Here is a 15,214-nt window from a genome sequence, read left to right as displayed (position 1 = left end):
GGCCTGATTCTCCTCTCACAGCAGTGTAGGTCGGGAGTGGCTCCACTCAAGTTCATGAAGCTTCACTAGTTAAAAAAAGTATATGAGAGATGTGGATCAGGCCCTGTGGACTATATAATAAACAGAGAATCTTTAAGGCGTGTCTATGGTGCACGCTCCTTTTGTCAGCTTGGAGAGCCCATATACTATGTGGTCTCCCTCTTCCCCCCTGTATGGGTATATATACTTATTGGTGCAGACGGTGTGAGGCACAGCTTAAGCAAGTAAAGATATGCCAGACCCTTAGTGTATCCACATGGTTTCTACATGTCTAAGCAATGCCTTCCCCTATTTTTAGCTCTTCTTTGTCCAGCTGGCTCCTGGTTTCTGGAGTCTTTCCCCGCCACAGGGAGCTACATACCGTAGTGTGACACAGCCTGCTTTTCATTATGGCAAGTAGCCACATGTACCCTACATACCACTGACAGTGGTGTGCCCTGTAGATATACCTTTATTAGCAATATAGAGACTCTGTCAAGATAAAAAGTATGTATTTAAAAAAAAAACATTCCTTACCTGTTACAACATCTTAGGTTACCAGCCCTTTGGAAGCTGGCATATGTTAAAATAGTGGAATGTAAAGAATTCATCTAAAACCCTGGATACACCCATCCTCAGGCTCTGTTTGGTTTCTAGTGTTATTCGCCAGCTCGTCAGCCCCAGTCTATCAACATTCATGGAACCAGAAATTGAGTCTGATCTCACATTGACTTTGTGTGTGTTTATCTTCATTGACTTCAATGGAGTTACTCCTGACTTACATTGATACTGTACTTATAAATGGGATTTACATTGGGCACGTTACAATTTACACTACTCTGACCCACCCCCACTATCCTGCCCTCTCTCACACAGGCACATTTCCTAGTCCCAACTTCAGTCTGCCCCTAAGCTGCCTTTTCCCACATCTATTTGCAGCTCAGTCGGAAGGGTTTCTGGAAGCACAAGATGTCTTCCACCCTATCTTCCATCTTTGAAAGTGCTGGTATGTCCCTCACTGCCACTACCAATTCACCAAAGTCTTCAACTCAGTAGGCAAGAAATGGCTCGAACCTCCATGTTCACAAAGCAGCAAATAGGGAAAAGACTCTTGTATTGAAGATTACTTAAAGTTTAGCTGGAATTTAACTGAGCTGATTCTACTTCTTTAAAGACACCTTTTGCATCACATTTCTAAATTCCATTCTTTATGCCTGCAGAATTGAGTTAAGGGAGGAAAAGGACTGTCTGACTTTTTGCACAAATTCTTTCTTATATCTAGCAACTTCCAGGAAGAACCCATTTGTGATTTCTGATGCCAACAAAAGAAATAATAAAAATCTATTGAGGTTTCAGTTATTGAAGTGTAATTTTATTTTTGAACCCAGGCTGGCAATCCCTTTTCATTCTTGCCTTGTCCACACTATGATGGACAACCACAGTGTGAGCAAGGAGTTAAACTGAACAATTTAGAGGGAAAAAAGGTTCCACAAATGAGAAGAGAATTAATCCTGACATCCAAATGATTCTCATACTGAGAGAACATGCCTGATTTTTCTGTCAATCAACACATTTTTTGGAATAATAATGTCTTCAATTAACAACTTCAATCTGTGCAGCTTTCCCTGACATAGGTACATTTTGTAACTTCAATTCTTTTTGAAGCATGCATTGTTCCTCTCTGTTTATCCATGATTGGTAGACATTATGAGCTCTTGCTTTCCTGGCAAATTGAGAAGGAATGTGAAGTATCAAGAAAGAAGATTTAGTCATACATGCCATTTTCTTCATCATGTCCCCTCCATGTTTGTACTCCCTACAGGCCAAAAAGGAAGTTGTTGAATCCACTGATAAAATGGAAAGCTCCAGTAAAAAGAATTCTGTTTTCATGACCTCTGATATATTTTTTGGCTTATTTGTGTTTAATTCCCATCTCCAGGGTGTCAGCATGATGAGGTTTTGATACCTTGTCATTCCTGCTAATGCCTCAGTTTTTATAATTCGTTGTCTGATGCATGGGTTGGAAAAATCGGTAGCTGGGAAGCAAGTCAAGCAGGGTAGATGATCAGGAAACTCTAGAATGAAGGGCAAGCCAGAAAACGGATCAGAGGAAGGTGATGTAGAGCAGATGTCCAGAAGGAGAGAAGGAGGCAATTAGCAGCGAGTGAGGGCTGAGACAAGTTTCAGAGAGCTCAGGTAGCTAGGAAAGGGTTGGATCTCATGTCAGTAGGAAAGCAAAGGAGCAGCAGGTCATTAATGTAGGATTATTTAATGTCACTTTGACATCCCCAGCAAGTGATATGACATAAAGATTTTTTAAAACAAATGAACGTTTAACTTCTATAACATCACAAGTTGGGAACTCTCCTGCTTTGTTTGTTTACTTCTAAGGGGGAGAATTGCAAGTTACAAAACCACATCTATTTCTTAAGCCTTTTCTTCAATGATGGAAATGTTTGAAGGATGTTACAGCAAAATGTTTTCGGCTTACTCCCAAAACTCTGAACTTTAACTCACTTTCCCCAACCAGATAGAAACACAGAAAACATGGATGAAAAAGGAAAAGAAGATTATCTTCTGGTGAGATAGCAGGTGGGTAAGAAAATATACTGTAAATGGTAAATCATAGTCACTTGAATTGAACTTAATTAGAATTGGTCAAAAATATTTAAGCAAAAAGGGGTTGTTTCCATCTCCAAATGAGATTTAAGAAAACACACACATATATCCTGTTGACTTCTTGATAATTCTTGCTTTTTGAAACATTTTTCATGCCATTTTAATTGAAATTACAATTGAAAAATATATACAATACTAGTGGTAGGATCTTTAGAATATTTTGCTTACTGAGAGCCTATTTTTCAGTAAATTAAAATTTGTCATAATTGTTTTGTTTTCTATAAAAGATTGAACAAAATTCATGACCATTTTTTAAAAAATGTATCCATTTAAAACCCAGAAAAAAGAAAACAACTTCAGCATCTGACTGGACCATTTGTGCTCACTATAGGAAAGCTTGATTGAAGTTGTAGTTCCATTGTTAGATAAAGTTTTCCCTCCCAGAAAAATGAGCAGGCAAAATGAAATCTTGGACCTGCTAATATATGTTATAAAATCTGGGTTGATATCCTGGCCCCACTGAAATGAACTGGAGTTTGCCATTGACTTCAGTGGAGCTAGGATTACACACTCCGGGTGCATCTACACAGCAGCATTATTTCGGAATAAGTGATGTTATTCCGAAATAATATAGTGCATGTCTACCCAGCAAGCCTTTATATTGAAATAATGTCAAGCTGAACTACTTCTTACTCTGACTCATGATAACCCTCATTTCACGAGGAGTACGGGAAGTTGAAGGAAGTGTTCTTCCTTTGACTTCCTGCTGTGTAGAAAGCGCCAAAAGCCGAATTAAGCTATTTTGACTTGAGCTATGCAATTGATGTAGCTGAAGTTGCATTCACTTTTCAAGCTTAATTTGACTTTAGCTCTGCTGTGTAGAAGTACCCTTAATGTTCAGTAGGTTGGAGAGGAGACACATAAGTTAAAATGGAAAAGAACAGACACAAAACAAAAGCAAAGATAAGACCAGCACTTTCTGAGTTCATCTTGGATTTTATCATTCTCCATCCTTGCTAAATTACTAGCCTGTTTACACCCATTCTTTCAGAATTTTCCAATAGTGCTTACTTAAAATCAAGGAAACTTGAAGAAACCCGAAACAAATCGGAGCCCAGCTCTCAAAACAAAGTTCAACAAGTTTCCAGCATTCAATGGGCAGTTCTTAGCATGACTCTGGTTAACTGATTTAATTGTTAAAGCACCAGTCCACAATGCATAACTTTAAATCTATTAGAGTCTCTTTCTAAAAGTAGACCAAGTCAGATGGCCCATGATAAAACAGAGGTAATAATTAAGGAGCAGGAAAGAGGAACTGAGAACATGCATCCTTACACTTAAATTGCCATATGAAGCCATAGCATCATCTCAAAGGGTATGTCTACACTACCCCCCTAGTTTGAACTACGGGGGGTAATGTAGTCATACGGAGTTGCAAATGAAGCCCGGGATATGAATTTCCCAGGCTTCATTTGCATGAAGCCGGCCGGCGCCATTTTTAAATGCCGGATAGTTCGGACTCTGTGCCGCGCGACTACACGTGGCACGGACTAGCTAGTTTGGATTAGGCTAGTTCGGTGTACAGCTAGTTCGGATTAGGAAGCCTAATCCTAACTAGCTAGTCCGTGCCACGTGTAGCCGCGCGGCACGGAGTCTGAACTAGCCGGCATTTAAAAATGGCGCCGGCCGGCTTCATGCAAATGAAGCCCGGGAAATTCAAATCCCGGGCATCATTTGCAACTCCGTATGACTACATTACCCCCCTAGTTTGAACTAGGGGGGTAGTGTAGACATACCCATACAGACATACAACCTGACAGTGATCTCACATCACCATTGGCAAAGGGGTACAGCTCCTTTGGCTTCAGTGGATTTACTCCACACATGCATTAACTTTCAAGCAGTATTTCATCTCCACACGAGGAGAATCCGGTCCATTTTCTTTAAAAATCCTGGCCAGCTCATTCAACATAAAGCAGTAATTGTATCTCCATGGAACACAAACATAGGAGCCTGCACAAACACCTGCCCTGCTTTCCAAAATCATCTGCTTCTTGACAGAGTCTTTCACAACACATTGGCACCTCACTCCAAATCTGCTAGCAGTTTTTGGACTTGGCTGCCTTTCCTCAGCTATCTACAGTAACTGTTTTCAAAAACATTCCTGTCAGGTGTTTTGTCAGCAGCGCACTAGGTTCAAGGAGCTTAGAAGTTTATTAAGTTCAGAGTGGCTGCAGACCTAACTTGCAAATGGCAGGGAGGACACACAATGAAGTTTGTTAAGATGCTGGCAAGGTTATGCACTAGTCTCTGAGGCTATGTCTACACTGCAGAGTTTTTGCACAAAAAACTCATGGAACGTCCACACCTCAAGCACATTTTTGCACAAGAAAATTTACAGTGAATCGACAGAACAGAGGGGCTATTGCAGTATAGATATTCCTCTTTCTATGAGTAATAAATCCTTTTTGTGCAAGAGCTCTTGTGCAAAAAGGTGTGTGTAGATCGGAAAAAGTGTTTTTTGTGCAAAAGTAGCCTATTGAAAGAAGCTCTCTTCCGCAAAAGGCTTCTTGAACAAGAAGCCTGCAGTTTGGACTTAGCCTGAAAGAGGGGGGGAAATCATATCACCTAGATCCGTGGTCACCAACTGGTCGATCGCGATGGACTGGTCAATCACGAGGCCTCTACCAGTCGATCGCGAGGCATTCTGTCCGCCCCGCCCCCATTTCCTTCCCATCCCCGAGAAGCCCTAATACCTACCTCAAGTGAAAATGGAGGTAGTGTCAGCTTCCCAGGGACGGACAGAAGTCCCGCAGCTTAGCGCCACCTCTGGCAATTCCGGAAGTGCGCTAGCTGCTCTGCCGGGTGTACTGCAGGAGGGAGCATTGGCTCCCTGCACCGCACAGAAGGTGTGAGTCAGCCCCGAGGCAGGCGCGCGGGGTTTCCCTGTGCCGGGGTGGTCAGCCCCCTGAGCAGGCACACACGCGGGGCTTCCCTGTGCTGGGGGGGGGGGGTCGGCTCTGGGGCAGGCATGCACGCATGGGGCTTCCCTGCACAGGGGCGAGGGATCAGCCCCAGGGCAGGCACGCACTGGTTTCCCTCTGGTGGGGGGGGGGGGAATCCTGGGAGGAGGCAGAAGCAGGGGACTCTCTGCCTCCACTGGCACCCCGCTCCCCAGGCCCCACACCCCAGCTGCAGAACGCTGTCCCCACTCCCCTGTCCCCACTCCTCTGTCCCCAGCTACAGAACGCTGTCCCTACTCCCATCCCCACTCCCGGAACGCTGTCCCCATCCACAGAATTCTGTCCCCACTCTCCTGTCCCCAGCTACAGAACGCTGTCCCCACTCCCCGAATGCTGTCCCCACTCCCCTGTCCCCAGCCACAGAACTCTGTCCCCACTCCCCTATCCGCACTCCCCAAACTCTGTCTTCACTCTCCTGTCCCCAGCTACAGAACTCTGTCCCTATTCCCGTCCCCACTCCCCGAACTCTGCCCCCTCTGGCACCCTGTCCCCAGCTGCAGAAACCTGTCCCCACTGGCACTCTGACCCTTGCTGAAGAACCCTGTCCTCTGCCCTCCCAGCACCCTGTTCCCTCTTCCCTACCCCCAGCCGCAGAACTCTGTCCCCACAAAATGTATAATTATAAATGCTTCATTTTAGATTTAAATAGCATGAATAAAAAACAGACCATTTATTTCATAACTATAAACACATGATTTTAATTTTATATATCGCATAATTTAAAAATAAACTGTTTATCAGAATGTGTAAGTAAGGGCTGGGGATAGCAAGTGATGGACAGGAGGAGAATAGAGAGAGCGGGGCTTCAAGGAAGGGGCAGGGCTGTAGATATTTGACTGTTCGGAGATTTAAAATGTGATCTTGGGTGTAAAAAGGTTGGAGACCACTGACCTAGATCAACAATATAATAACAGGCCAGACCATCCCCTCTGGCAGTAAGACTGTGAAGGGAGATAGAAATTTGATTCTGAAGATGAATTGGTCCATCTGAACCAAAACCAAGACCCTGTGTTTCCACACCAATGTGAATAAAGAGTAGTATCAATGAGAGCCATTACTTTATATTGGTGGAAAATCAGTGATCTCAAAATGAAGGCCAAAATGTATAAACTGAGCTTGTTTCTTCTGGGTATGTCTACACTACCACCCTAGTTCGAACTAGGGTGGTTAATGTAGGCAACCGGAGTTGCAAATGAAGCCCGGGATTTGAATTTTCCAGGCTTCATTTGCATGTTGCCGGGCGCCGCCATTTTTAAATGTCCGCTAGTGCGGACTCCGTGCCTGCTACACGCGGCACGAACTAGGTAGTTCGGATTAGGCTTCCTATTCTGAACTACTGGTACACCTCATTCCACCCATTTTGAACACCCGTTGAATGGAAAATCAGGGCAAGTGATACTGTTTTACACTTGCAGGGTATTTTCTACCTTTCTACAGTATTCAACTCTCATATCCCACTGTAGCAGAAGTGCACTTTTGCTACAATAGTGTTTTGCTGATGAAAAGCACTTTAAGGTTCAGTTATTTGAGTTTCAATACAAGTAATGTACATGAATCATACCTAGTTAAAGACACTCTTGTATATTCCCTGCATGATCCTCATGTCATGTATACATGATCCATGCGCTTTCACCTGTATGGGCCACTGGGAACAGCACTCATAGCAGCTTTGAATATAGCCCACATTTATCATTTGTACTTATTCCTTCTGGTAGCAAGTGCTCTCTCGTTTTTTCCTGAGCACAGGGTGAACTCTAAATCTTACAAAATAATTAGGCAACTTTTATTTGAAAAAGGATCAAAACAACCTTGACTCATGCTAAACATGTTTCAAAGGGGCTTTGATTATACAGAAATACACATTAGATGTATATTCCATTTGCCTTCACTTAAGTTACATCCCACCTAAGCTTTCAATTTAATATACCTGCCTCCCAGCACTGTGAGTTATACAAGCTAGATTGGAACAACCCACACATTCTTTCCCACTGACGCTCCTAATTCAAAGGTGTACTCCTCTCTAAATACACTCTCACTCGCTTTCTTTTTTTAACCAAGAATGGAAACAGAAGAGGTGAGGTGAATCACATAAGCTAATTATATTCGCAATACCATGTGGGTTAAATAGCTCCTTTGGTTTGAATAGGCTTACAGCAAAAGTTTACAGCAAAATGCAGCCTTGATCTGTTATCATAATAGCCAGGACACATAAAAAGTGCTTCAATTTAGTTCTCTGAAAGGACATAAGTAAGCTCTGATTCTCCTCTCACTTTCACAAGTGAAAACAGGAGTAACTTATTAAAGTCAGTGGAATTGCACTATGATATTGTATAAATGAGAGCATATATATTTTATTTACAGTAATGCTAGCAGTGACCCAGATTTGGTTGCATTATTTGTTACAAATAATCAGCTTATTTTGTAGTTAGAAAATCAATGTCAAATGAGTTCTGGCTTTCTCCAGAAATATTCATTATGGGTAAGTTTTCTTCCAGATTGAATAAATAGCGTTTTAAACTGTGGGTTGTATGAAGACTTCTCTGTTTGCTACAATGCACCCCTCGTGTTGTGAGATTAGTTACTGAAGAGACATTGCACTTTGTTGTACTGGACAACTGAAATGGTTGAAACAGGAGAAATAAAATGTAGTGGTTAGAGATGAATGCGATTTCCTATATTACATTTTATATAAATCATTATTCGTGCTAAAATGTGTGGAAATGTTAGGATTCACAGAAACTTTTCTGAATACATAGCACTAGTACAAATACTTCTGCATACTAAATAATAGAACCTCGTTAATCTTAGCAAACAGAATTAATTGTTTTTATTCACAAAAACAATCACACTGCTACTGTTTGGCCAGCCTGAAGTTGAACTGTGTGATAATGAAATGGTGTGCTAGACGATTTCAAAAACTTGGCAGGGGAAAACTAGGTTCCAAAATACGTTTGCCTGCATCATTTTGGATAACAATGAAGCTAACACAAGTTTAATGTCCCACTTAAACTCTATTTCAGGTTTAAACAAAACACCCTTCCAGAAGATGCTCACTATAGTCATTATTTTCATCAATACTCAGGTACCCTACTTCTATCACTAGTCAGAATGGTCCTGATGATTCCTTTGGGGTGAATTTTAGCACTGTTGACAACTGCCAGAATGACAAACCTGGAGACTAAAATCGTCTATTTTTACACACACACACACACACACACACACACACACACACACACACACACACACACACACACATAACTACACTACTATAAGACACCTTAACAAGGCATAGTGCAAGGGAAGTTTGTATTGCCATTGACTCTATTGTACCTAATTTTTGGTAAACAGCTGTCAGTTCAGCACCTTTCTCTGGCTCTAAATTCACTTTAAAGATTTCTTTTTTAATTTAAAGCTTCTATACATTTTAGGAGAGAAGAATTGGATCCTTGGAGTCAGGGCTTGGTCTTATTTACATCAGTGTAAATCTGGAGATAGTCTGTTGACTTCATTGGAGTGACTCGAGATTTACACTCATGCATCCGAGAGCCCTTGGACTGTCTGAGAATAATATATAGTGGTAAATAAAGAAAGAGGGTTTTGCTTTGGGCTTTACACTGGTGTGAAATAATTGTCAGTGGTGTTATTTTGAATTTCCAGCTGTTAGCGACAGCATAATTAAGCCAAAATTGTTCATTATGGAGGATCATACATTCATAGAGGTTACAGATGGATCTAGCTGCAAAAAGGGAATTTGCCCAATCACAGAAACCCATAGAGCAGGCTTGTAGGAGTCCTGTTTCATTATCATATTTCTGAACATAAACTAGAAATAGGTCTGAATCAATATCCAAAACCTCAGAGCTGAACACCTTGCAAGCACTGTGTGTGCGACAGGGCATTTGCCCTGCACTGGCCCTTTAAGGGCAAAACCCCAGCCTGGAGAGAGGGCTGACAGTGAAGCCCCAGCTGAGGCAGCTCTGCTAATGAGGGCCCAGCTGGGGGCTATATAAAGAAGGACTCCTGGAGAGAGGAGAAGGACTGCTGCTCTAGCTGGAGAGCAGTAGGGACCTGACTGCCAGGGAAGCGGGAGGCTTCCTGGAGGTAGAGCAGTGCTGGGGAGGGAAGGCAGGGCTGGAGAGGCTCTGCAAGACCTGAACCTACTGGGGCTGTGGGAGGCAGCCATGGTAGGCAAGGCTACGAGAGGCAGCCACAGTTGGGAGAGACAGCAGGTTCACACCCTTTTGCCAGTGATGAGTGGTCATTACAGACTGCAGTGTGCCCCCAGAGGCAAGGTCTAGATGAAGACTGGCAGTGGGTCACTGAGGCAAGGTGGGTACAGGGGAACTGGGTGTTCCCAGGGAGAAGAACTGGGGGCACCTGGGAGAAGGGAGGACCCTGGAGTGTGCAGTAGAGTAAACAACATCCCCCCCCCCCCCGGAAGGGGGCACAGAGAGACTGGAGTGGGCACTGCCGGAGGGCAATGTCCTGAAGAGGATGCCATGGTTAAAGGAGGACATGGGGAGATACCAGCTGGAGGAAGGTGCCCAACGAAACAACGAGCTCATTCCCCAAGGCAACCAGCTGAAGGTGCCATGCTGGTGAGTCTGCCCCGTAACAGTGTGTTTGAAATCTAAACCAAGTTCTAGATTAGACTTTTTCAAATAGCCCCATCTTGATAATAGACCGAACACACACAACACGCTGATCTGAATATCCAGGAGCTCTGTGAAATGTGTATCCAAATTTTTGCACCTTGAGTCTCCATACTGGAGAGGAAATGGGACTAGAATGAATGTAAAGGGGGTTCTTTACTGAGGCTACTAGATATGGACAGACCCTGTGGATCTCCCTAGCTCTGTAGCTCCCAGACTGTCCAGTGTAGTTTCACCAGACACCACTCCCTAAATCTGTCTTGGTTAAGGAATCATGGGAAGAATGGCTGACTACATGGCAGAAACCGGTGCAGCTGCTTTTAACATTTAAAGACTCACCTGGCAATCCTTCCTCTGGAAACCTACAGTTCAAGTCAATGAGAGTTTTACCAGAAGAAGGCTGGTCAGCAGAGAAGAGAGTACAGTGCCAGCAGAGTGTTCTCTAAGTCTGTCTTCCCTGCAGCGCTAGCCTGAACTCTAAACTGGATGTTTACCTTAATCCCCTGCTGTTAACACAGAATCTCTTACTCAGGCTGGAGGACATTTGACCCTTGGGATAGATACACTGCTGGGCTTGAGTTCAGCATGATGATGAAGAGGAGGAGGAGGAGGATGGACCATCACTTTTTGCAGAGTCTGATCATCTTCCATGGGAGTTGTGGACCTGCAGGTGGCTGATAAGGCTGATCCTTGAACCATAAGTTTTATTACAGTGAGGACAGATGTTTCAAGGTACAGCAGGAGGCTGCTGACCATGACTGGAAGCCAGTCTCTCCTTCCTCCTGCGCCTCCTCTCCTCCTCAGCTTGTCTGTGGGCAAACTCAAAATGCAGGGAACCATTGCGTAGGATTTGTCTCCATTTTGAGCGATCCTGAGTGAGTGTCTCCCAAGTGTCAACGTCAATGTTGTACTTTAAGTGATCCTTTAGCAAGTCCTTATAACACTTCCATTGTCCTCCCATGTTACAGTACCGCTCTTTCAGCTGAGAAAACAGGACCCGTTTTCTTGCATCCAAACAAGATGTCCAGTCCAGCAAAGCTGCTGATGGATGATCATTGTCTCAATATTGGTTGTCTTTGCCTCTTCCAGAACACTGATGTTAGTGCACCTGTTTTCACATTTGATCTTCAAGAACTTGCAGAGGCAGCCTTGGTGATACCACTCAAGGACTTTCAAGTAATGTCTGTAGGTTGTCCAGGCTTCAGACCCATACAGTAGTGTTGGGAGAATGACGGCTTGATAGATAAAAAGTTTGGTGTCTGTTCAAATGTCATGATCTTCAAAAATCCTGGGCTATAATGAGCAAAGGCTGCACTGGCACAGCTCAGATGATGTTGGATTTCCACATCAATATCTGTCCTGGATGAAAGACAACTTCCAAGGTAGAGAAAATGATTGACATTCTCCAGTGCCTCACCATTGATTTTTAGTAGATGCAGCACGTGGTACCTTATTTGGAGAGGGCTGATGGAGCACTTTGGTCTTCTTGATGTTGAGGGTGAGACCAAGACATGCATCAGCAAACCCATTCAAGATAGCCTAAAGATCTTTCTCAGAGTGGGCAAAAACTGCATTGTCATCAGCATACTAACGTTCCATGATAAATGTGGTGGAAATCTTATCTTAGCTTTCAGCCTGCTACGCCTAAACAGCTTTCCATCCATTCTGTAGTTGATTTCAACGCCAACTAGGAGCTTCCCAGCAATTAGGTTGAAAATGACAGCAATAAAGATGTTGAACATGGTTGGGGTGATGATACAACCCTTTTTGACTCCTATTTGTACTTTGAAAGGTTCACTCTGGGAGCCAGTGCTGCTCAGAACAGTCACTTTCATGTTGTCATAAAGCAACTTTAGGGCATTGATGTATTTATCAGGACATCCAATCAGCATAGGCTTCAGTTTGTGTGTCTCCTCAGCCCAGGTTGGCCCTCCATTTATTTTGCAGTGAGGACACAATGATCAAGTCCTCCATTGCATTCCCACTATTCCACCTCAGCCCTGTTTTCTTGCTCTCTGCCTCCTCCCTTCTTCCGCACTGGAAGTTGCCTACACTAGTGTCACATTAAAACCCCACCTTGACTGCTACATGTATGCAATGCTTTCACAGATTTACATAGACATCCCCACCCCCCGCAAGAGCTGACTGCTGGGCCAATGCTGACTGCTGCATCTTAGCCACTGCAACTTAGCAGCAGCTGGCAACAGCACAGGTTAGTACAATGCTAAAAGCCTACTCCAAAACATGGGCACTTAGTACAACACCTGTGTGGATGCAGCTACGTGCATCTGGGAGAGGGCTTTGCACTAGGGACACCTATACTAGGACAAGCCTAGTGTTGTATCACTCTGCAATGAAGACATTATTTTCCATGAGGGGCCCCTTGATTCCTGAACTAGTCCCCAGTCCCAATTTGAAAAGCCTCGGGGGATCAATGAAGGTAGCGTTTGGGTTCAATTTTGCTACATTGAATTACCAGCTAGTTAGGTTCATTTACTTTTATTGAAAATAAGCATTGAAGTGCTCCTGGGTGAATATTCCAGGGTGAAATGTGATTCTCTGTACTTGCCCAGGTGCCTAGAGCTATAAATACGTGTCTTTGGTTTGCTATTTATATCAAAATAAATAAATCAGCTCTATGTACCAACCCATCTGTTATGTCATCTACACAACAGAAATCAATCAGAGTGCAGGCTCCAGTCTGCCACCATTTTTCACAGAAACTATTCTTAGAAGTCTTACTGTTGTCCAAGTGGTTCGCCTTGATAATTTTTTCTGAGTAGTCAGATATACTGGAGCATTCGATCTAAAGAAGAACAGGACAAAGGAGAGCTTTGTGTTAAAGACTTCAGACATACTGAGCAGAAATAAAATCTGTTGAACACAGCAGAATTTGCATGACACACGTTACCACAGCAGATAAATCAAAGTTTTATCTGCAGCCTCGCCATGGGAAGGCTGGCTTGAAAACTGAAAAGTGGTTGTGTTATATGTGAGTTTCTCTAAAATGATATGTAAATATGAAAGGAAGAGGTCATATGTGGTAGACTGCATAGCACATATATTCATACCTTAATTTATCCCAATTACTTCAGAATCTGTTGGAAAATCTGTTGCATTCCTCCACCCCACCTCCTGCCACTTCCCAAAAAAGCCAATCATTAAAAGAACGCAAGAGAATGAAAAGCATGTTGCAAAATTTCCAAACACAGTTGAAAAAATATACTTCCAAACTGTTCAAGCTGTCTGCATCCAAACCATTTCAGTACTTATCTGCTTGGAAAAGCAACTATTCATCAGTTCCATAATTTGCATCCTTTGATTCCAATGTCTATCATTGAAAGGGGATTCAGAAATGTTCATATACAAAATTACTGACTGTACTTTTAAAACAGCCTTCAGAATTCTTGTGCCCCCAGAACCTTCTTCTCTCCCTCTCGTGTCCTATGTCAAATGCTGTGCTGCTTCAAATGTCTGTTTTGGAGACTCAGAGTCAGATTCTGCTCTCACATGGGTTTTACATCCCTGTGACTCCATTGGGCCTGGTTATCTTCTCATTGTCATCTATATATTTCAGCATAGCACTGGAGACTCAGCACCATTGACTTAAGCAGAGTTACTTCTGTGATGTAAATGAGGTCTACACTTGTCCTTCAGTTAATTCTTCCTGGCTTGAAAAATGTGCACACTACAGCTTCCATAGCACATGAGGAGATGAGTGGGGTATAAGCCATCTCTTTTTCTATTCTCCATAGTGGTTTTCCATCATCTCTCAACCCCATTTCCCGATCCTGGCAGCCAGGAGCCAGTTAGGCTCTTGGCACAAGTTACAGCAATCACAGAGGAGGTTCCCCTGGTCTCAGATCAGTGAAGCACAGCCCACTTTGATCCAACCCCATGCAGCCCACCAATATGCCCCGGTGTTGTAGGAGTGGGCACTGGCTTTAAACCACACCTGTGTTAACCAATGCAAAGGGAATGCCCAGCGGCCTTCTAAGGCTTCTTGCTGGCCACTTTGTGCTACCTGAGCACCACAAATTGGAAGCAAGAATTGGTTTTTGCAAGTCACAGTTTTAATTCCATATTGGCATGATGCTGAATCAGATATAGGAAGGCAAGTAGAGCAGGTATTAAAAAAAATATCTGGCCAATGCGAGTAAGTGCGGTGCCTTATTTAGTAGCTGCTTTTTGTGCTAGCTGGATAAATGTACTACAGTTCTCAAAATCTTTCAACAAATCCTCACAAGTTGATATTCTATCTATAAATGTCCTTCTGTATTTATGAAACCCATATACACCCTCCATCAACTCTGTCCTGAACTTTGCATTTAGGCTACTCATAAGGAAGGATGCACCTGGGGAAAAAACTTTGTTCTGTAACCATCATTTTTGGATTAAGACGTACATCCTAGGAAAGAGGACTGTGGAAAAGAATCTAAAAGTCACAGGAGACCACAAGCTAAAAACCGTGTAACATTGTCTCAAAAAAAGGAAATATCATTCTAGATTATACTAGCAAGAGTGTTGTAAATAAGGCATGAGAAGTAATTTTTCCTCTCTACTCTGTGCAGATCAGGCCTCATTTGGAGAAATGTGTCCAGTTAAAAAAGATGTGGAAAATTGGAGAAAGTCCAGGAAAGAGCAACAAAAATGATTAAAGATCTAGAAAACATGACTTATGAGGGAAGACTGAAAGAACTGGGTTTGTTTAGTCTGGAAAAGAGAAGACTGAGAAGGGACATGATAACATTCATCAAGTACACAAAAGGTTGTTACAAGGAGGAACGAGAATGTTCTTCTTAACCTATGAGGATAGGACAAGGAGCAATGTGCTTAAATTGCAGTGAGGGAGTTTTAGACTGGACATTAGGAAAAATTTCCTGTCAGGGTAGTTAAACACTG

The 15,214-nt window shown here is 43.0% G+C and overlaps 1 protein-coding gene across 1 annotated transcript in view; it reads right to left on the bottom strand.

Annotated features, from left to right (window-relative positions):
• PRMT8 (protein arginine methyltransferase 8) overlaps nucleotides 1-15,214 on the bottom strand; it is a 121,271-nt gene that overhangs the window by 34,908 nt on the left and 71,149 nt on the right. Inside the window, exon 4 of the mRNA XM_006123033.5 lies at nucleotides 13,055-13,118. Within this exon, the coding sequence (XP_006123095.1) occupies nucleotides 13,055-13,118 (64 nt within the window). The remainder of the gene's footprint in view (nucleotides 1-13,054; nucleotides 13,119-15,214) is intronic.

The sequence above is a fragment of the Pelodiscus sinensis genome, chromosome 1 (genome assembly GCF_052426305.1).
Source record: "Pelodiscus sinensis isolate ZL-2025 chromosome 1, ASM5242630v1, whole genome shotgun sequence".
Classification (NCBI taxonomy): Eukaryota; Metazoa; Chordata; order Testudines; family Trionychidae; genus Pelodiscus; species Pelodiscus sinensis.
This window is presented reverse-complemented; position numbering and strand designations above follow the sequence as displayed.